The 23447-nt window shown below is 39.8% G+C and overlaps 1 protein-coding gene across 13 annotated transcripts in view; it reads right to left on the bottom strand.

Annotated features, from left to right (window-relative positions):
* The window catches only part of inpp4b (inositol polyphosphate-4-phosphatase type II B), a 996728-nt gene that overhangs the window by 540204 nt on the left and 433077 nt on the right, over positions 1–23447 (bottom strand). For 11 of the 13 annotated variants that reach the window (XM_068043111.1, XM_068043134.1, XM_068043119.1 and 8 more), the window contains 3 exons: positions 22839–23051; positions 17851–17895; positions 6865–6983 (listed from right to left, as the gene is read on the bottom strand). In XM_068043111.1, the coding sequence (XP_067899212.1) occupies positions 6865–6983; positions 17851–17895; positions 22839–23051 (377 nt within the window). The remainder of the gene's footprint in view (positions 1–6864; positions 6984–17850; positions 17896–22838; positions 23052–23447) is intronic. The other 2 variants (XM_068043175.1, XM_068043183.1) reach the window with 2 other exon arrangements.

The raw sequence follows: 23447 nt of genomic DNA, 5'->3' as shown, positions 1-23447 counted from the left end.
CCTGCAAGTTCCCCTCCAAGTCACACACCATCCTGACTTGGAACTATATCGCCGTTCCTTCACTGTCGCTGGGTCAAAATCCTGGAACTCCCTTCCTAACAGCACTGTGGGTATACCTACCCCACATGGACTGCAGCAGTTCAAGAAGGCAGCTCACCACCACCTTCTCAAGGGCAATTAGGGATGGGTAATAAATGCTGGCCTGGTCAGTGATGCTCACATCCCATGAATGAATAAAAAAAAACAAGAACAATAATATATATTGACTTACCACGAGACACAATAGTTGAACAATCAGCAGCAAGAACAATAATAGCATATACCGACCTATCATGGAACACAATTAGCCGACTAGTCGCAGCAAGAACATGAACATATAATTACGATCAGCAAACAGCCCACCCACATTCCCATTCTCCACCACAAATAAACCCACTGTTTCCACCCATTCCAGTTATTTCTCCAGATGATGGGCAGAATATGCTGCCCAAAACGTAGAGGCCTGCCAGTTCTTTTAAAAACTCCTTTTTCAAGGAAACAACTGCTCTTTTCAGAGCAAATTCACATGGTGCAAAACCGTAAAATCGTCTTACTTAAGATCCTAACTGTGGCTGACACCACACCATAAAATAAAGACAGGTGGGTACTGGGATGTATTTGTCTGACTAAATTGGCACACTGTTTTATCCTTTTTTTGCCTCACCCAGGAGATTGCTGACAGGGTGGGGAGAGGGAGGGACCCTGCAAAAGGAGGTTGTGGTGTACATAAGTTGCATGCGACTGTATGGGACAGACTTTGTAGAACTTAACAGATGATGTAATTAATATGTTGACATAACTAATATTGATATAACTGATATAAGTTGATATAATTAATACATATATGAAAATGGCCTACCTTTGCTGCCAGCTTCTGACAGTTATCTCTTCATCTGCGTAACTTTCTATCAATCTTTCTTTCTTTCTTTTGGGCCTCCTTATCTCGAGAGACATATGGAACCACTAAATACTGGGATATCTGAAATCAATACGTACTGCATGCAACCAGATCATTTCTATGAAATGTTTTCCCATTTAATGGAAGTAGTTTTTTTTTGTATTTCATGGAGATTGTATTAAAATTGAGGACGGAAGAAAGAACTGAGAGAAAACTTCTCACAGGGACATCAGAGGAACCAATCTGCAATCCATACAGTAATTTACCTCAAATCTTAACTAATACAGTTGCACATAATCTTTCCTATTTAAGATTGAGTTTGTAGCTAATACACAGTACAAACAGAATATTTGACAGCAAGCCATAGGACACAATTTTTATCCAACTCATGATAATGAGAGTATCTCACATCATTCAAAATAAGTTAACTTGTCAGCCCTTTTTGGAATAGAAATTGGATTCCACTATTCTCCGTTGAGTGCCCTAGTGCTGTTAAATTATTTTAATGCATTTACAAATCTAAGAGTGATTTCATTTTTATATGTGACAAGTTGAAGTTTCACAAAATGATTACAACAAATTTCTGTTACGACCAGGGGAGGCAAGGCTCCCCTTTCAGCCTTTTCCTGGTTTAGCCATAACAGAGTTTAATTTTTTAAAACACCGTGTTTTAGCTTCCCCTCAGTGAATCCTTGCTCACTGCTCTCTAATTGTAACGGCAAAGAAATCAACCAGACAGGGTTTCTCAGATTTAAACAAGAAAGGTGTAAGTTTGTTAATCTTAAAACTCTAATTCAGTTAAAACTATAAAAAATACGTGACGTGACCACGCTAGCATATATATGTGATAAACACACACGCAAATAGATACAGAGGAGGAGAAAGAAGGGGAAAGGTTTGAAATAATAGCTGGAATTCAGTTACTGGTTTTGGATTGGGTGTAAAGTCTTTGATTGAAGTTAAGTCTTGCAGTTCTCGTTGGAGCCCAGTGCACACTTTCAAACTTGTTTCGCTGGTCTTCTGTCTTGAGGCTTAAGTTACTTCTGTGGGTCCCTGGAACTTTGCATGAGAGAGAGAGAGAGAGAGAGGTGCTCTCTTCTTGAAGTTCATTTGCAGTCTCTTCCAAAACTGTTCTGTCTCAGGCACAATTAAAAAAAAACCCAGGTTGGCCAGCAGGTTAGTCATGTGACTAGCTCCTTGTTTAGAGCAGCCTCGCCTGTGAGATTTGTGGATTCTTTCTAGCTTACTAGACACTCTCAGTGGCGGGGGTGGGGTGGAATGCTGGCTCTTACACATTCAAAGTCTCTGATCATCACTATTGACTATTGACAAAATCCATCTGGCTAATTGAATCAAGGAGGCACTCCCATTGTCTTCTTCATGCAACTATCTTTTAAAATGCAAATGGGCAGCCATGTCTTCAGCCACTGTTGTACTCTTTTAAAACAAGTTATTTCAAGTCCAGTAACTGTTCAAAAATAATGTTCTAAATGACGAATTTAATATGTTTCATTTTGGCAGGTGTGGTTTCCGTCACGCGTCTGTGACAGTGATGTAGCCAAGGCTTATATTTATTTCCCTTTTCAATTTAAATGTAACTTTTCATACCTTTTAGATATCCCAGTCCTCGTTCCCCAATCATTAAGTTGGGCATAGTAATCTGCTATCAGTCTGACAGTAGATAACACTGTCCACCTTAATGAGCTGCTGCTACAAACCACATTTTCTTTCTTCCTCTTTGGCCTCTACTTAGTGAATTTTTATTAAGTTCAGATCATATATCTGCCACAGAGGGAACCTGTGTTTTACCTTCCACAGAACAGCATGTTAGATCATCAAAGCAACACCCAATCATGCTGCTCTGAGATTTCTCTCTTTTGCTCGTTCAATTTTCCAAGCTAGCCAAGCAGCTGGAACAAGGGTTTTCTGTTTCGTGCTTTTTACTTTAACAGTCAGAAAAGAGAGAATAAAAGGACCAGTGTTTACAGCAAGTCTGAGATTTTTGGCTGCCTCTTGATTAAAAAAAAGTGATTAAAGAAAGACTATACTCACTGCTTTCTACAGTAAGCACATCAAAAATATCTGAAAAATAGCAATCTTTAAAATTTAATAAAACCATGGCAGCAACTCAAAAAACTAGGGCCAGAAATTGAATCTTGAATCTTGGAAGCTATTATAGTTAATCAGTTGGGCCATTAACATAACCTAGCAGTGGGAATGAGTTTGGCACAAAACCTATCACTCTCTCTAAAGCACAAATGAAGAATAAAGTAGAAGACAATGATACCACAGTGGAGGGGGCACAAAATGAATCAAAACTTTTCAATGGAAATTTATTATTTTTATTATTAATTATATTAAATATGTTTCGAAGGTATCCATATTTATAAATTCTGCCACTTACTGGAGTCTTTAATAGATTACTTAATTGAAAGAATTCTTTAATAGATCTGGATAGATGAAAATTTGGAAATAGTATATGATAAGAAACAACTGGCAGCAGTATTCACACCACAGATCTGTGCATCCTCTTTGGGAATGATTCAAAGATGGATATTGCCAGAAATGAATATGATGGGGAAAGGCTTTTACGATTTGCCAGTTAGGTAGTTGCTGAGTTATTAACTGTTTTCTGTCAATCGACAGCAATTCTGATCAAAACAAAATATAAACAAAACACAACAGTGCCTTTAACGTAGTAAAATGTCCCAAGGCACTAGTCCCAAGGTGAGGCAACGGTGGTCAATTGGAGGGGGGTGGGGGGCCTGTTGGGCGTTGGGGGAAGTTGGGACATCAGGGGCAACCCTCCGTCGGGCACAGGATACCAGATCAGGAGGGCATCCCCACAGGCCATCAGAAAGCCATCTACTTTTAACAGGTGGATTTTCTCAGGCCTGGAGCGCCCGCCAGCCAGGTAAAATCCCCGTGGCGGCAGGCAGAGGCCCTTAAGTGGCCGTTAACTGGCCTCTTAAGGGCCTTGATTGGCCTGGGGCAGGCGGGCCGTTTTTCGCTGCCGCCACCCTGCGTTAAATGGCAGCGGAGGCAGGAGCCTCCCGCTCCATTTTATGCTCCCCCCACCCCCTGCCCGACACGATCCCGCTCTTTGAAGATGAGAGGCTGGCTAGCATTTATATTGCAGAACTACGTCCCCTGGAGAACTCCTTTTGAGTAACAATGTTGTCAGAAGCAGTGCTGCCACTGGGGCACCAGCTAAATAACCTGATTTGTTAGTGAACACAGTCCCAAGTAGCAGCACCACTGCTTCATTCATATTGCCAGTTTGCCAGCAATGGCAGGCTGCCCAGTAACTGCAAACTGGTAATGTAAATACAGAGTAAGGTACACCTCCTCCCCATGTTTGATTAACATGATAAGACTGCTATGTGTCTTTTATATCTGGAAACTGAGACAGTTATTTACATATTGAATACACTGTTATATCTGTCTTTAATGTGCTTCTAAAACAGTTTATTCCACAGCTTGGAATAATTTGCAAATGCACGATCATTGGAACAAAAGAAACTGACATTTTAACAATATTCCATTATAAACACGGTGAAGTATACTTTCATCTGTATAAAAGATTCTTTCATGAAACTAACATGATTTGTAACTTAGGAAAATTATAATGCAAAATCCACATTAAAAAGTGAACAATTTCATTTGAAGCCTGAATACTCAGACAAGAGAAAAAGTTAAGCAATTTCAAATTCTTTAATGTTGTGAAAGCTCCCCAATGGCTAAGTTGGAAAATGGCCATGCAGACAAGGAAAGTCACAAATTGGGTCTATTCTGAGTTAGCTGATCTCACCAATGATGCCAGTAAAAGTATTGTAATTGGCCTCCTGTCCCTAGGTTAAGGGTAGGACAAATCAACCATTATTCCTGCTTCTTATCCCTATTTTATTATTTATCATTATCACTTAGCTATTTGCAGGGCTTTGCTTTGCATTTCCTACATTACAACAGTAACTACTCTTCAAAAGCACTTTAATGGATGTAAAGCACTTTGGAACATCCTTCGATCAAGAGGCACTATATAAATGCAAGTCTTTCTTTTCTTTCTTATTTAGTGACTCTTGCTGGATGAGGAAAGGACAATCCATGATGCCTGCCACAGTCAAGAAGCCTGCTGTCACTCAACAGTCTGAAATCCCAAATAAAGAATGATTATTTGAGTTCTCTTCTGGAAGGGTGTCATTGTCCACAGTACTCTACCCCAGCACACGTCAGCACCTTCAGGGGCGAAGGGGAGAAAGCTGAAGGGTATTATAAAAAGAAAAATCTAAATTTGTTTCATATTACACTTACTTCAAAATTACTTACTTGAAGAGCCTAAATATAATTCATATTAGTATGCCTGAATAGTACTTTTTTTTTTAAAAAGGATACAATTTGAACAGCTTTATGCACCAGTTTATACAGCCTAGGAATTTCTGTAAACACTTCAGTTCCTACCAAGAAACACCAATCTTCTGATCTATAACTGAACTTCCTCTACTGGTTCCTGCAGAAAGTGCAACATTTCCTTTCACGAAAATCCGGAAAATCAGAAATAGAGATCCCTAGTTTCAATCCCTAGTTTTCCTTCTTCAAAGGAAGTTAGCCCCTGCATTTCAACCATTTGATAAATCATTGAAATCAGAACTGACATCTTGCAGTGAAACGCAAAGGGAACAGCAAGTGGTTTGAAATAAGAAGTCACAGTCTCAAAATCACCAAAGGTTTAGTTTGCAGCAGCTGGATCTGCAATCTACAGGGAGCTGAGTAATCAGACGAAACATCTTCAGCACCTGTCGTTTTCTCCACAGCTTAACAGAACACAGCAGTTGTCATTTTTTTTTGGAGAAATATTTTTCACATTTTTAAAAAAAAATAACTTATTTTAATAATTTCCTTCAGTTGCACAGCTAAAAGATGTTCATTTTATTTCTACTATGGGTAATCTGTAATAAAAATAAATAGCTCTTCCATATATGCCATCCAAAACTTTGAGAAATTACATGCATCATTCTACTTTTTGCTCTGTATTTGCATTCTATGAGAAAGCATAAAAGAGTGCCTTTTAATGCTATTCTTTGAGTCTGATGAAAGCAATACTTAATCAAGGGGCCTGCAAACTCTGCACACCACTCATCTTTTTCTTTTGCAATCTGCCATCACTATTATTGTAAGGCGATTGCAGACTGATTTATAGATACAAATATGCACACAGTCCATATCTGCAATTCACACATCTATATATACACAAACCGAGGAACAGCATGACAAAGTGTGGTTGTGAGGCATGTTGCACATGTAGGCAAGCCTAGGGATCAACACGCGTCATCACACGATAGCACATCTTGAGTCATGCAAGTAGATTTCCAGAATTGACCCTGTGCATTAACACACAGGAGAAACTGAATCAGACAGCAATGCATAGAACCCCCAAAAAACATGGATTGCTATTTGCATCAGGTGGCAGGAAGCTGTGTCATTTACATTGAAGAATGCTGTCGCTGGCAGGAATATTATGTGCCCGCAGCAAACTGTATCTTTTCAGTGAAAAAAATGCCAGCCAGTATGAAAATCAGCACATCACAATCCTCCCAGTTTCATGTTAAAACGTAAAGTATTTCCATGACATTTTACTAAATTATTACTATTCTCAGTGATAAGTTTAAAAATATGAAGTTAGCTATTATAAAAGGTAATCAGCCAAGGCTTCCAGACACATGATTCATAGTTATGACAAATTGAGTCAATAGAGTTTGGCGAGAGCTTAGAAGCTTTGTTTACACAAAGTTTTGAACTGTTTACTGCTAAAAGGTTAGGTTTCAGCTCCAGATTACAGTCTTGTCCCATCTTTTCTGGAGTCACTTAACTATATACAGAAGGCAAATGAAATTAAGAAGTACATATAAAAGCACCAAGAATACACTTACCTCCACTGTTTCAGTATTAGAGTATCTGGTCAGGCTCTGTTGTGTAGGATTTATGATAGTGATCTGCACAAAAGAATTTGGTTTCCGATCACGAGCTGTAGCCACCAGTTCCTTGCAAGCTGGTACAAAATGCAGAAAAGAATTGTAAGCTTGACTTTGTAAAAGAAAAGCAGGGAAAAAAGACCTCAGCACAGGACAGACTAGACTTAGCTCCAGCAGAACACTCACTCTGCTATAGAGAGGAACTTTTCCAACTAAAGGAAGTCCTTGGGAGCAAAGTTTATTGAAGGAAGTCACATGTCAAAGCCTGTTTGAAGACTTTTCCATAAACTGTACCATCCTTTAATTGATTTCCTGCCAATGTTTTATTGCCAAATGCTCTTCAGTTGTCTGATCTGCGCGTGCACACACATACAGGGTACCATTGTGTTAATTCACTACCCATGTTTTATCAGGAAATAACTTACTTCACCATCTGTTACCCTACAGCATCTACTATAATTTTAAGCAGTAAAAATAAACATAAGCTTTCAACAGATTTGAATAGTCTCTCCATACAGAAACCCTGCTTGTCCTAAGTACTACATTGCCTTCCACTCAGTGCTGTTACACATACAGGAATGGTTCCACAACTGGTCATTTGCAAACAGCAGAATAAAATCATTCACAAGTCTCAAAGGACTGAGCATAGTGTTTTTTTTTAAATGATTCACAGAAACAAGAGCTTCACCAATTTAAAAATAAGTTAATGAGACAGGAAACATTTTGGAAAACAAACTCGGCTGGTTACAAGCTGGTGCAGATCAATCTGCTTAATGCATTTGCCAGAAGGAATGTAGTTCAGGAAATGAAATCTGTGCCGCAGTGTACTTTAAACAGAATTCTCCAGGAGCACTGTTAAAATAACATTGCATGGTAATCAAACACATATCAGTGAAATGTGATATCTGGGGAAAGGACCATAAAGGATTTCAAACATTGCTTACTGATAATATGCAAAAGATTTATGAAAAGCTATGTGGCAATATTAAAAATTGCAGACATTTAGCATATTATCTTAGGCTGGTATCACTAACATTTCATCTAAACTGAAGTAATCATTAACATTCTTCCAGCACTGTCCACCCCCTCCCCCTCCCCATAATATACATTATCTCCATCCTCTTCCCCTTAGTTTACTGGGCAGTAACATGGATGTAACTTGTTTTTAAAGCATGAAGCTTCTTGATAAATTAAGCTTTTTTATTATTGAAACTGTAATTCCCTCCTTCCTTTTCAAGTAATACTTCATTTGAAGGTATTACTTTTTTTTGGTTTGTGGCAGATTTGTTCATATAGAAAATAAATGGATCAATTACTTTAAAAAAATCATTCTGAGGTTGTGGGTGCCGCTAGCAAGGCCGGTATTTATTGCCTTCAGAAGATGGTGATGATGGCCTTCTTCCTGAACATTTTATTCTCATGTATTTTCGTCATAGAACTGAAGACTTGCTCAACCACTACAGAGGTAATTTAAGAGTCAACTTCATGGACTGGACTTCCATAAAGGCTAGGCCAAAGTTCCCCTAAATGCAATCAATGAGCCAGTCGGGTTTTCAGACACAATCTGACAACTTTATGGTTACCAACTTTTTGTTTCCAGATTTTTTTTTAAAACTACACTCAAATTACTGAATTCAAATTCTCAAACTGTCGTATTGGGATTTGAAGTCAAATTCTCTGGATACCCAATACATAATACATAGAAGGCCTGTATTTTTTATTAATTTCTATACAGGATTTACTTAACATACCAAATGCAAATATATTTTACATGTAACAAACAAAAATTCATATTGTTTTAAAATAGAAACTATTTTCTGTAAATTTTTTTAACCCGCTAACCTTTCGGGAAGACTTGCATTTATCAGAAAAGTGAAGCAATTTCAACTTCCCTAGTTCATTGGAATAAAAAATTGTGGTTTCATTAGTGAGTAAATAAGCTCACTCAATTTTTTTCTCCTTCCAACCTGAAAAACCACTAGCTTTTTCTACAATGAGGTCCCAAGGACAACAGAAACCCTTGAACATTTAGCAGTACCAAACTGTATTTTGGACAAAACTATTCCATTTTTGTTAAGAAGAGGCACTTAGCCCATCTCAAGTTGTGTATTTTTGACCCTGCCACTCTGACAGTTGGCCTTACCTCTAACATTTCACTTTACCCAGCAACTTTTGATCCTGAGTGAGCAGAACCACATGACCAATAGTTAGCAATAGCACAGAAAGTAGCAAGGTTGGTTTCATAAAATATTTTGGCGTCTGTCACAAATGTCCCTCTTACTGTAGCAAATCCAGCTAGTCTGAGACTTTTTTGTTTAAATAAATACTATTGGCCCAGATTTTGGGGGGGGCGGGAGGAGAGGTTTGACAATGAATGTTCCCACTGCTGGGACTACACCCAGCCATCGCAAGCAAGGTGAAGGACAGCCCTGGAACAAAGGTAAGTTTTTGGGGCCTCGCCGGGGAAAATCAGCCAGGCCCCGGTGAGGCAAGAGGCATCAGTTGTTTGTGGGAGGGGGGCATGTTGCTGTGCAGTGGGAGCAGTTGGGGCTTCGAGAACAGCCCTCTGTGAGGCATAGGGTGCCGATCAGGAGGGCGCCTGATCAGGAGGCCTCGCCTCGCCCCCCCCCCACCTCCCCCAACAGACTGCAAGTAGGCCGCCAGCTTTTACCTGGCTGTCCTCTTGGGGCCTTTGCCGTCCGCCCGCTGAGGATAAAATACCTGCGGCGGTGGCAAAAGGCCCTTAAGTGGCAGTTAATTTGCCACTTAAGGGCCTTGATTGTCCTAGGGCGGGCAGGCCGTTGCTCGCTGCCGCTGCCTCGGATAAATTTGCAGCACGGGCGAGAGGGGGTCGGGAACAGCCTCCAAATCAATTTTATGCCACCTGCTGCCACCCCCCCCCCCCCCCCCACCCCACTCATTGGGGGAGCCATAAAATTCTGGCCGAAGTTGCAGTATGTTACTCAGGATTATGAACAGGCGGTATTGTGGGCCTCCGCTCCCTCCACAGAGCCAGCAATCATGAAACCAGCAAGAAATTCAGCTTTTCCACCCCAACATCGCTGATAGAAATCCCATAAGAAGTTACACCTCATTCATTCAGGCGTAACTGGGTTTTTAAACAGCGATGTGACTGATAAAATTTGATGAACAAAAGAAGGCGCCCTGAAAAAATAATTTTCAGTTCGTGGAATGCTGTTAAATGATTAGTTTTTTAAACTTTTTTAAATAATTTTTTTTAAATGATTTTTCAGAATTTTTTAGCTTCACTCCATGTGTATGTCCCAATCTTTAATTTGCTCTATGTAAAAATGTTTTAAAGTGATTTTATTTTATTGCTTTCTCTTTCCTGTTTGAGGGGAGGGGAACTGTGAAAATCCATTAAAGTGATTGGTTGTTTGAATAGCCTGAAGACATCACAGCGGCTCCACACTGAATGTCCAGTAAAGAATGCTATCATCAGTTGCAGTTCCACTGCATGGCACTAGAGGTGGAATTCTTCCCAGAGAGATGGCTAGATTAATCTGTGGTCAGCGAAGACTGCTCTTGCTTCATCACTGACAGCAAACTTTGGACCAATGTGTCAGCCTTGGCTCACTCTCACCCAAGTCAGAAGGTCATTGGTTCAATCCCCACTTCAGAGACTTGAGCAGATAATCTTGGCTGACACTGAGGGAGTGCTGCACTGTTGAAGGTGCTGTTTTTCCAACAAGATGATAAACAGAGGCCCTATCAACTGATCATAAAAAATCCCATTCCAGTTTTCAAAAGAAGAACAGGGCAATCTTCCCTCTAAGCTGCATGGGTGCATGGCCTTGCAGCAATCTTAAAGAGAACACACAGTGCAACAAAAAGGTCATGCACAACAATCAAAAATTAGAGGTAACATTGCCGCAAGGTGCCCTGTGCAATATTGATCCCTCAACCAACTACGTACAGTTCTGCCCACTGCATCACAGGAAGGATATGATCGCACTAGAAACAGTAGAGAGGAGATTTAAAAGGATGTTGTCAGGACTGGGAAATTTTTAATCTTGAACTGAGTGACCATTTCAGAGGGCGGTTAAGAGTCAACCACATTGTTTTGGATCCAGAGTCACATGTAGGCAAGACCAGGTAAGGATGGCAGAGATTTCCTTCCCTAAAGAACATTAGTGAACCAGATGGGTTTTTACAACAATCAATGATAGTTTCATGGCACCATTATTGAGACTAGCTTTCCATCCCAGATGTTTATTAATTAATTGAATTTAAATTCCACTAGCTGCCATGGTGAGATTTGAACCTGTATCCCCAGGGCATTAGCCTGGGCCTCTGGGTTACTAGTCCAGTGATATTACCACTACACTACCATCTCCCCCAATTATAGCTATGCAGAAAGATTGAAAAATAAGTTGGGATTGTTTCCTTTGGAATTGAGGAGGCTGAGGGGAGATTTAATTGAGGTGTATAAAATTATGAGGGGCCTACATAAAGTGGATAGGAAGAACCTATTTCCTTTAGCAGAGTGATCAATAACCAGTGGGTATAAATTTAAAATAATTGGTAAAGGATTAGAGGGGAGTTGAGGAGAAACTTTTTCACCCAGAAGACGGTGGAGGTCTGGAACTCACTGCCTGAAAGGGTGACAGAAGCATAAATGCTCCTCGCATTTAAATAAAAATACTTGGATAAGCACTTGAAGCCCATGACCTACTGGGCTACAGACCAAGAGCGGGAAAGTGGGATTAGCCAAGGTAGCTCTTTTTCAGCAGGCACAAATATGATAAGATCAACCTCATGTCTAAACCATTCCAAACGCTAAATTCAACCCAACTTTAACTCTAACCCAAAACTTAACCTTAACCCAGCAAAATATTTTACTCTGCGTTATATTTCATTAACAACACTGGTAGCAATAAAATTCACAGAAGCATCAATGAGACTGGCAAGAGTGGCAAAAAGATTGATTAGGTGACTGGAAATGCAATTGGTTAGAAGGTTTGGAATAATAAGGCTAGCAGGGTAACAATGTTAATCTAGCAGTCAATCTACATGTGTGAGCCAAGATCAAGAGAGATGGAAAGATACTAAATGGTGGGAGGCATCATAACTAAGTCAGATTCTGTCAACAGACATGCATATCTTCCAGCAAGAGCCACTAGATAGGAATCAGAAGCAGCAATCCTGCTAATTTCGAACTCCCCACTGTCACTGAGGTAAACTATTGTGCCTCAACTGCCACGGTGGCTGACTCAGTACAGAATGGGGATCAAACCTGGAACCTTCCATGTCTACATGCAATACAATGCATTCAGCCATAATTTGAAGCAGACATCTTCAGTCAGGATGTCTTGCTACAATTTTGGAATTTATTTGTGCCAGATATTTTGGTTCCTGTGTTTCAGACTAGTCTCAAAGACAAGTCCTTATTCCCCATGTCATTTAGAGCAGTCTGGGACATATTTATGCTTTGGATCTCCTGCTTCACTTCCTCAATGATGAAGTTGAACAACCAAGAAGGGAGAACTGGGAAAAAAATCATTTACAAAGGAAAGAAGTTTCAATAATAAATAAAAAGTGTGATCAGACAAATTTGAAAATGAATCAATTTTTCATTTATATTACTGAAGACGAACAGTAAATTTAAATCGGCTTAATCTGAGGTCTGCTTTGACTGTTCTTTCTCCCTGGCTTAGATCAATATGCAAACCACTAAAGTCAATTCACTCATCACTTGCGGACAAACAATGCAAAATTCAGTGATATTTAACACTAAAAATAGTTTATTAAGTGAATATTCATCAGAGTACTCTTTAAATTCAATACAGAACTGCACCAAAGAAAATTGAAGCAAAGTTAAAAACATCATGTGGTTACAAACATGGCTTCACAAATGACTTATTTAGTGCGTGCCTTACAATGCATCGGAGAGGATATGTAGAAACCTAATATGCTTCTGGGACAATGGTAAGCATCTAAGTGGAACCAATTTAAATGACAGCTGCAGACTTATTGACCATATTTTCCACTAAAAGGATGATTATAGCTCATAATGCCAGTGGCTGTCTTGATTACTCAAGCTTTCTGCAGCCAATATTAAAAGCAATAAAGTCATTAACTTTTTTCCCCCTGCATTTTAATTTGTACTTTGCTAACAGCCAAGAGTGTGCATGGATACATTTCCATTCTGTTCACATGCATTTTTTTCATCCAAGAGCTAAGTTACAAATTTACAGCCATTCTTCATTTCTTTATGTTTGTTGGTAATTAGCTGAGGCAGCAAACAATTTCTGCTTGATGATCAAAATGACTGGCATTTTAGCCATGTCCTGTACAAATTCTTTTCAGAATCATTAAAAAAATCTCAATGGGGCTGAGGGTAGTAATTATACAAAAAGGTTGATACCAACAACTGAAAATTGCATTCACCTCACCACCTACCTCCCTTTGGAACTGTAAAAAATAGGATCAGCTTGATAAGGAGCCCAAGTTCCTTGCATTCACCTCACTTTTTGTTATTAGTTGCAGCAGTGATGAAATCTTTTTTTCCACCAGAACAAAACTTTTCCATAATTGTCATAATGTCAGCTCAAACAGCTTTGTTAAGTTTACATTCTTTCTCAGTGGCAGCACAGGTGCTTTACTCTCGGAAATGTCAGGTGTGGAATAAAACAAATGCTACTGGAGAGGTAAGGGAACATTTGTTGATGCCACATTTAAGCAAATTTATAACTTATCATTTATATTGCTTCAAAAAAATGTATAACAGTTTGTAAGAAGTGGGTTTGCCCTGAAGTATTAATCCTGTAGAGTTACATTGCCACACAGGATGGCAACAGTAAAAAAAAGGGCATGAAATGAGGAAAACAATATGCTATTGAGTTGAGCCAGAATTTCTTTTTCAAAATGCAATATTCTCCTGTACGATATCCTCCTGCCTCCTCCAGAACATTTCTCCTTATTAGGGGTGGCCATCACTGAGGCTTACAAGAGATAAATGGCGGTTGGTATACCACAGAAAACTGGAACAACATCATCATGAATATTCAAATTCTGCGCCTAATGGATGTAATGATAATGGCGCAGAAATATTTAAAAATTACCCTCAAATGGAAAGGGTCACAAAGCACCACAGTTAATAGCAGCCTGTGTTATTCAGCAGTAGTTAAATGCTATGAAAGTCACACTACTGTGCCTGACCTAAAGAAATAACTGCATTGTAATAAAATGAAAAGACAGCAGCTCGCTGGTAGACTTTTAATGGACAGGGGATGTGATGGATTAAGAAGCAGTTAGATTAACAGAACAGGCTGTTTCTATCATAGCTGCAACTGTTTAATAGGCCTCTTACAAGGCAAGGTGCCAGTCATCTTCTGCAGTGGCCCACTCCATCTTAAAAAGTGCTTTGAAATTATACAATTACCTCATTCTTAAAAGATTTTATTAATAAGCTCATTACAAGTATATTCCTTTGCAACAGAGGCACACTTCTGCATTTAAGTGCAGTACATTGAACTCTAACAGAATACCTAGTACAGGGGTATAAAACATTAGAGTCAGAAGCTAAACCCTATGTGCCTGAATCACATTTTTAATTATTTAGAATTATATGGGGCCCAGTTCCTGTTTTAGATAGCTGTCCAGGATCCCTGCAAAGCCGCCTTTACCAATATGACAGAGTAGATAACACAGATGCAGATCGGGCACAGGTCAATGTGCCCTGTAGTTTTTTTTTTGCACCCATTTTCCGCCTGGAAATTGTGGACATGAGGGCTAATTTGTGCCACACTGACTGATTCTTAAAGCATTGAAGATACAAGAAGCTCTTGGTCTTCACTGATTTTAATTTGATGTTCAGGATTTTATTTTATTCATGCAAATTGAGATTCTCTTAACTAGAGTATCTGTACACGTTATTTTAATTACTTTAAATGAGAAAGCCATATGCATATATTAAACAGAATTTTCAATAAAATGCATTTGTATAATACCTTTCATATATCAACAACAACTTGTACTCATACAGTACCTTTAACGTAGCAAAACATCTCAAACACTTCACAGGAGCATTATCAAACAAAATTAGATACTGAGCCATATAAGGGTAGATGACCAAAAGCTTAGTCAAAGAGATAGATTTTATGGAGCACTTCCAGAGCCTAGAGCCTCAGCAGCTGAAGGCATGGCCACCAATAGTAGAGCAATTAAAATCGTAGATGCGCAACAGGCCAGAATTGGAGGAGCGCAGATATCTTGGAGGGCTGTCGGCCTGGAGGAAGTTACAGAAATACCTGTATGAGGGTTTCAACAGCAAATCAGCTGAGGCAGGGGCAGAGCCAGATGATGCTAGGGAGGTGGAATAGATGGTCTTAGTGATGCCATGGTTATGTTGTTGGAAACTCATCACAGGGTCAAATATGGCACCAAGGTTGAGAGCAGTCTGGTTCAGCATCAGACAGTTGCCATTGTCATGAATGAATGTGAACCCCCTTGTGAATTATGTTGCGCATTTGAGTATTAATGTCAACCGCCATTATATACATGTTTTAAGTTTGTACTTCTGTGTTCTGATTGTCAAATTGGAGGACAGAGGTCAGGTGGGACAGCCACTTGAGAAGAGTCTAGTGTCAGGACCCAAGAGATCCCTATCCAACCTGTGTGGACTCGAAACTGTAACCACTTGAGTACAGCCTGTTCTCCATTATATAGCTGCTATGTGTTAGAGACACTCCTCCCTGCAAGAAGCCACAACCTGTCTTCATGCTACCTTGACTTTTCTCTCTAAGGCCTTTTCAACAAGAAAAATTAAAGAGAAGCCACACTTTGAAAAATCCAGCAAGAAACAAACCAACTCGGACTAGCTGCAGCAACAGCAAAAAATGTCTGATTTCTATCAGTTTCCTCTCTGTCTAAAATAAGGTGACTTCAGCAATTTAGCTGTCTCCATTATTACCTTTGAGAGTGCAAAGAAAAAGAAATTTGCAAGAGAAGAGATATCTCCAATAGCTCCTCCTCTATTCGGCATTTATAACCAGTGATCTCCAACTTTTGGACACTTTTTTTGATATTCAAGGACACTAGTTTTAACTGAAATCCAAATTAACTAGTAGTAAATATAATTTCCTATTTAATAAATGTCCTTGCTTTTTTTATGCCTTTAACTTTTCCCTGAATGTATGTAAGTGTGCGTGGTGAAGTTAAACCCCTCCCGAGTTCAAGAGTGTGAAAATAAACCCTACTTCTTTGTTTTAACTTTAAAATCCATGTTGTTGAAGTGGTCATTTATCATTAGGGTTTAAGGGAGGGAAAGAAATTCAATCACTAATCTAGTTACAGATGGGTGGTTGAAAAAACAGGGAAATTTGATCAGAGGGAAAAAAATTAACAGCCGGTTCGTAACACCAGGGAGAGGGATGGAGTCTGTAGCAAGGGAATGGAGTTTGGGGCGGGCACCAAAGACAATGGCTTCAGTCTTCCCAATATTTAGTTGGACAAGCAGTCAGACAATTTAGAGACCGTGAAGTGATCAAGAGAGATGGTGTTGAGGTATAGCTGAGTGTTGGCAGTGTACGCACGAAATATGACGCTGTTTTGGGAAGCTGTTGTTGAGGGGGTAGCATTGAGAAATAGGACAGGGCCAAGAATAGATCCTTGAGGAACACCAGAGTTAACAGTGCCCATTTTCATATCAAAAACATATCACAGAGTTCAACACAATATGTTACTTTCAGAAGTGTCATTAATGTAAACAAATGCACCACATGTTATCTCAATACTTCAAGGAAGATGTGCAATAGCTTCAGAGGTGTTAGACATTACTGGTCTAACAACTACATAGCTTACAAATGCACAGAATACTTTGCCTGACACTTCTTGCAAGTATCATGCAGACCACCCCCCTCCCCCCGACCCTGCCAAGAATGAAGCATATTGATTTTGCCATATGAACATTGATTTTAAAATGTTGCTGGAGTGAGGAAATGACTTGTTAAACAGATCAGCCATGGCTGGAAAAAATATTTGCATACTAACAGACAGTACTTGGAGGGACAAAGGGGCTCCTCCCTGCTCCAATTTAACCCACAATGGACTTTGAGCACCAGGTATTGTGTGAAAGAAGAGACATTCCACGGTTGGCTAAGACAAGAGATTCCACAAACAGATGGTCAGACCAGCTAGTCACATGACAAACCGGCTTGGCAACCTGGGTTGTTCTGAATTGAACTGAGAAAAAGACTGTTTGCTTCTGGAGTGAGAAGACTCCTCCTGTCTGCTCACATCACTTTCTCACAAGCCTCTGGACCCTACATCGAACAAGGTTTAAGAAGAATACTGGGCCCCAATGAAAAGAAAGACCTTCCTACAATCAACGACTTTACAGCAAGCTCAAAGAACAATAACCAAAACCATCTTCAGATATTGCCTCAAACTTTTCACTTTATTTCTTCTGCTCTTTTCTGTCTCTATTTGTATGTGTGTATCACGTACGCATGCTAGCGTGGGTGCATCGCATATCCGTAGGTATTAACCAAATTAGAGTTTAAGTTTAATAAAGTTCAACCTTTTTTCTTTAAAACTAAGAAAACCTGTTTGGCCAGTTTCTTTGCCTTACAATTGGAAGTTAGTGAACAAGGATTCACTAAAGGGGAGCTAAAAAAAAGTGTTTAAAATTTAACCCTGTTATAGTAAGATGAGGTGAAGCCTGAGAGGGAACCCAAGACCTCTTTCTCACCTGGTCATAACACAAGCACAGAAATCAAGTCTCATATTGTGACACTTGCCAAGACATGCTAGATGTAAACAATACAAGCATGTCATAACCGTGTGCATTATTGAAACTGTTATGTTACAAACTTCAGATTAATAATTCAATAAAATTTGAAGACAGATTTGAACACATCACATACAGAATTATTTGTCCCTTTTGTTTGATATTGAGAGAATATTTGTTTCTGATCTTACCAAGACTGAATTCCAGCTTTGGTTCAAATGGAACTTTGCCAATACCTGTAGATCAATGGGAATAAAGAGAACTTATTAACAAATTACTTTTTTTTCCATTATTAAGAAAACATAAAGTTCATATGCCTTATGGGGTAAATGTATACATCATATTGTGAAACCCTTGTCATCTCTATACATAAATGGTTTCTTCCTACCTTAATTAAAAAAGTTGCTGGAAGCAGGCAATTTTTTTTTAAAGAATTTCTGAGAGGAAGTGAATAAATGAAAAACCTTCATGGCAAAAGCAGAAAATTCTTTAGTTTGTGCATCACTTGCAAAAGTATTCCAAATTTATACATGATTTTCTTCCCACCACCACCACTTTTTGCTTTAAAGGGGAGGGGAAACACAGTAAAAATGCCAGAACAAAACCAACTCAACAGTCATGCTAAGACAGCTAACTTCAACTTAAAAATGCATTAAAATAAGTAATGGAAAATGAAGCTGCAATTTTAGACCTGCAAACCTTCACTTTAATGGGTCTCACCAGAACGCATACTCTGTCAATGGTGATAGACACAACAATAATCCCATTGTCTCTGCCCTCAGAACACAGGTTATTATAAAACAAGAATCAAAAAGCAGCAATGGCAACACAGAGATGACTCTCTCCAAGCTAACATTCATCCAGAAGAATAATCCTAGAGCAGAAATGCCAACTCTTATGAATTGATGGCGAGAGATGTGATTTCTGAGTCAAATTCAACCTCTCTTGCGATTTTGCAAGCAAGAGTGGAAAACTTGGGATTTTTAACAGTCCTTTTGCGGATATGTATTCAGTCTGGGACTACGCATGCACACCTAATCAGTCGCACCCACAGAGGTGACTATACTCCAGACAGCCGACTGCAGACAAAATCCGAAGTGGGGCCTGCCGAAGCACATTGCCAAGCTTGAAACCTGAGTGAAGCTGCCTCTCATAGGGATTTGTGCCTTTGTGTAACTGCCTGAAACTCTTACTGAAGTTCAAAGTGATGCCAGGCAGATTCAGATTCACTCTGGGAGATGTGCCAGTAGACGGATGCTTACTCTCCACGGGTTGAATCCTCACCATCTTTTATAATAATAAAATAAAATCAAAATACTGCAGATACTGGAAATCTGAAATAAAAACAAGAAATGCTGGAAATACGCAGCAGGTCTGGCAGCATCTGTGAAGAGAGAGAAGCAGAGCTAACGTTTCAGTTCAGTGACCTTTCATCGGAACCTTCTTCTGTTTGGCTCTCAGAATGCTGGCTGTCAGTTTTGACTTCAGTAGTTTACCACATGTAGCACAATGCATTCTTTGACCATCAAAGTCAGGGCTTCCCTCTCATTCCCCATTCTCTCTGTTTGTGACAGAAATGCAATACTGTACCAATGTGACTCCTGGCTTGCCATTGTCATGTGACCTCTACCATGAGGCACTCTGACTGGGGCAGTCATTACAGTCAGTACACACCAAACTGGTGTCCTGTGAGCTAGAAACATGGTGTCAGAAGTGGAGCTGAGACTGAGTGGTGAAGAAGCACAACTATGGAACTAAGGCCACAGGAATGGTCAGAACTGCTAAAAGCTGCTAAAGCCACAGGAAGCCACAGAAAAGGAACAAAGAAACAGCTGAAAGCACAGGGTAAGACACTGACTGCAAATCTTCCTCTGTCTGCGCCAACTGAAATGAAAGGTGATATGAAACAGAACTGGCAATTTTTCCACTCGCAATGGCAAAATTATAAAATTGTGACAGATTTAATTAACAAACCAGAGCAGCTGCAACTAACTACAATGTTATCACTGTTGGGGAGAGACTGTTACAAAGTGTTTTCCATCCTAAATCTCTCTGAAGAACAAAATAAAAGACAGCAGAAATTTTGAATGCCTTGAAGGCAAGCTTTGACCCCAAGTGAACGTAATTTACGAATGCTATGTGTTCAATATTAGGGCCCAAGGTGAAAAAGCGTCCATTGATGAATATGTGACTGCATTGACACAGCTTGCAGAATCCTGTGAATTTGCACAACTAAAAGATGATCTAATTAAAGACAGGACTGTATTAGGTATGAGACCCCACAGTGAGTGCACGTCCACTGAGAGAGGAGAAACTGACTCTCAAGAAAGCGATCGACGTGTGAAGGAGCACTGAGGTCGTAAATCAGCAGCTGGAGCATACTCATGGCAGAACAGACTAGGCCTTGCATTATGTTGATAGACATTCCCAACTGAAAGGGCAGAAAGATCACAGACGAAGGGCAGGATGCAAATACTGCAGAGGACATCACGCACAGGAAAAGAAGACATGTCCAGCATGGGGAGAGCAGTGTTCTCACTGCAAGAAGCCTAATAATTTTGCACACAAGTGCTTGACTAGTAGGAAGCACAACAAGCAGGGACAGATGGCCACTGGAGAGATATCAGCCAAAGGTTCTGACGAATCACTATACACCATAAAACAGGTTGGTTCAGACAGATCGATGGGTAATAAACGGTTTGTGACTGTTGGAATGATGACTGCAGAAGGAGAATATCAAGTCAACATAAAGTGCCAGATAGACACTGGTGCGTCATGCAACATCATGACCTTCACAGACCTGTGCAAAGTGGCTCAACATGGCGAACCAAAAATGAAGCCCTCAAAAGTAAGGTTGGCACCATCCTAGTGCCAAGAGGACAAGTTACTCTGAGAGTCCATTGCAATGACAGGAATGAAGATCTGGAATTCCAAATCATAGACGGCAAACAAAAGCCACTCATCGCAGCAGAAGCAAGCCTAAAGCTTGGACTGGTAACCCTCAACATGCAAAAAGAGTAAACCCAGGAGATGGCCTACAGGAGCGGACGCCGGCGCTGGAGCGAGAAAGCCTTTGCCAGTCGCAAGGTGACGTGAGTCATACAGGTAGCGAGGAAGAGTAAGATCTAGTAGTTGGCTGCTCAGGCGCCCGAGGTGGAGGCTATCGGGAAGGAGCGCTTGGATTCTGCAGAGCAGGCAGACAAAATCAAGGTGAAATGGCAGAAAGCCAAATTTCATTTTGACAAAACTGCCAAACAATTGCCAGAATTGAGCATTGGACAGCCAGTCAGGGGATAAACCTTCAACACACTCAACAAGAGTCAGCCAAATGGCAACTTGGGACCTGCATAGAGCAATTGTTATCTCGATCGTATGCAGTGGCATTGAAGAACCAGAGATATATTCACAACCACAGGCACATACGCACAACTGGGAAAGCTGTTACGTCACAGCAAGTGGCCAATCAGGAAGATAAGAACTCACCAACTGCACAGACCCAGAACAACCATCAGGCCCAGAGCTCCACAGCAATCCAACAATGGAAATGGAACAACAGTTACTGCGGCAACAAGTGACAGGGAACGACACTCACCGGAGAAAGAAAATTAACCAGATGAGCAACCAACGGCAACGCACACGCGCACCATCAAGAGACCAACTTGATTTAATAACTAAGTGTGCAATGCATGTGCAGAGACTGACAAGAATGACAAACTACTAATGCATGAGAACAGTTGTGTGCATAGTGGGTAACTTGGGCAACTCACAGTGTCAATGATAATGCAGGCAAATTTTTGGGTTTTTTTGTATGAAAAGGGGGATTTTGGGTTAGAAATGCAATACAGTACCAATGTGACCCCTGGCTTGCTATAGTCATGTGACCGCTATCATGAGGTACTCTGACTGGGGGCAGCCACTACAGTCAGTTTCAATAAAGACTCAGTACACACCAGACTGGTGTCCTGTGAGCTCGGCACACTCTCCTCCCTTTGTCACTACAGACTTTAAATATCCTAACTCACCAACACCTGAGTTCTATTTCTTCAAGTGTTCCATCTGTGTTGCTACTCTGTCCAACCCCAGTTCTGGTTTGCACTGTGGGCATTGCTCCTTTTCCAAGGTGTCTCAGTGTGTGTAAAGTAACCACTCACTCTTTATATCGACAGTGACAGGGGAGGGAGGAGTTATTTCCTACATTACTTATATACTTGAAAAAGAGAAAGTTGCAGGGCTCTGGGAACAGTTCAGGGAAGTGAAACAAATTGGAGAACCATAATCATAGCTGGATAACAGGTAAGATTTTTGAAAAGATTTTTTGCAAAGCGTTTTCAGATGCAGTAATATAGGTTTTGTAAAAAGCTGTGACCTGTTAGAGATTAAATAAACCACTAATGAGGCTTATAAACCAACTGTCAAACTGTGCTTGTGCATGAAAAAATAGACACTCATGACTTTTATTACCAAATCTCTTGACTCTTAAGAGTTTACATCTTGATTAATGAGACAGTGAGGTTGGCGTGTCTGGAAGAAGAAAGGTTGTGCCTCTGTCACTTAAAAAAAAAATGATTTCTCAGAATTTGTACTACCAGAAAAAGTCATTTGGATGTGACAAAACCTTAAATGCAGAGTAAACTGGTAAATATTTTAAAACAAAATACCACATAATAAACTGAACTGAACTTCAAATATTAACATCTTACTATTCAGGGTTAACTGACGGAAGTACAGACCTTTTTTCAATGTTAACATTAGACAGCAATGAGTGGGTTAATTGTTCTAAAATAGACACCTAGTTAAATTCTTACTTTGTTAGCAATGTTTTCAAGCTAGTGTTGTAGCTGAAACAAAATACAGTTAAAAAAAAAATGTCCAATATTCAACTACTGTTCTTATACAATGATAGATAGCAGGGTCATACCACTTGTACAATTCAAGTTCTATATGCAAAACTTCATCTTTAAGACTTTTCTTAACGAACAAAAATAATTTTACATAAGCTTGCATTATGATTTATTCCATTTCATTTAATCAAAAATAATCTTGATGAATAACTACAAAACACTGCAATTTTCAATTTATTTTTAATCATTTCATTAATCAAATTAAATGTAGCCTTAAGCTCTTCAGATGGCTTAAATCATATTTAATCACAAAGAGTTTCATGCATCGTAAATCTTACTTATCAGCGGAGATTGTATCTCTGGTGGAGGGAGAATCTGATGGGTCCCATCTGGGCTTGTATTCCCCTTGATTTCCATGATGAGTTGCTGGAGGTGTGCAATTCTCCTTTGCAAACCTTCAGAGTTTGCTTCTCGGAGTGCTGCAATCCAGTCTCCACAGTCTGACTTTGAGACGGCTTCAAGATAGATCTCTGGCTCTCCACTTTGAAATGCTGCACTCAGAAAATCATTTAACACCTTCAGTAATCACAATTTTCACAAAAAGTTACAGGATTGATGCAGTATACAGTGTGTAGCATGAGCCATCTATCTTCCCTGCTAGCATTTCAAACACCTGATAAACCTCTGAAAGCTATTTCTGCTGTTTTTACGTTCAGTGTACTTTCTCACAGCAGTTTAACAGTTCCTCAAGCAATTAATACAATACAAAACTAGGTGGCAGAATTATCAAGAAAAAGGATCCTGCACCAACATCTTCTGTTCAGCTGGAATCAGTAATGCCCATTTTCTTAGAATCCAATGCACTCAGCAATGATGCGAAACAGAATTCTGGCAGAAAGACCACGGGGATTTAATAAGGTGAATGTACCCATCATCTCAACAATAAA

Source organism: Heterodontus francisci, chromosome 1, assembly GCF_036365525.1.
Source record: "Heterodontus francisci isolate sHetFra1 chromosome 1, sHetFra1.hap1, whole genome shotgun sequence".
Taxonomy (NCBI): domain Eukaryota; kingdom Metazoa; phylum Chordata; class Chondrichthyes; order Heterodontiformes; family Heterodontidae; genus Heterodontus; species Heterodontus francisci.
The sequence above is the reverse complement of the archived record's forward strand: the minus strand, read 5'-3'. Positions and strand labels throughout refer to the sequence as shown.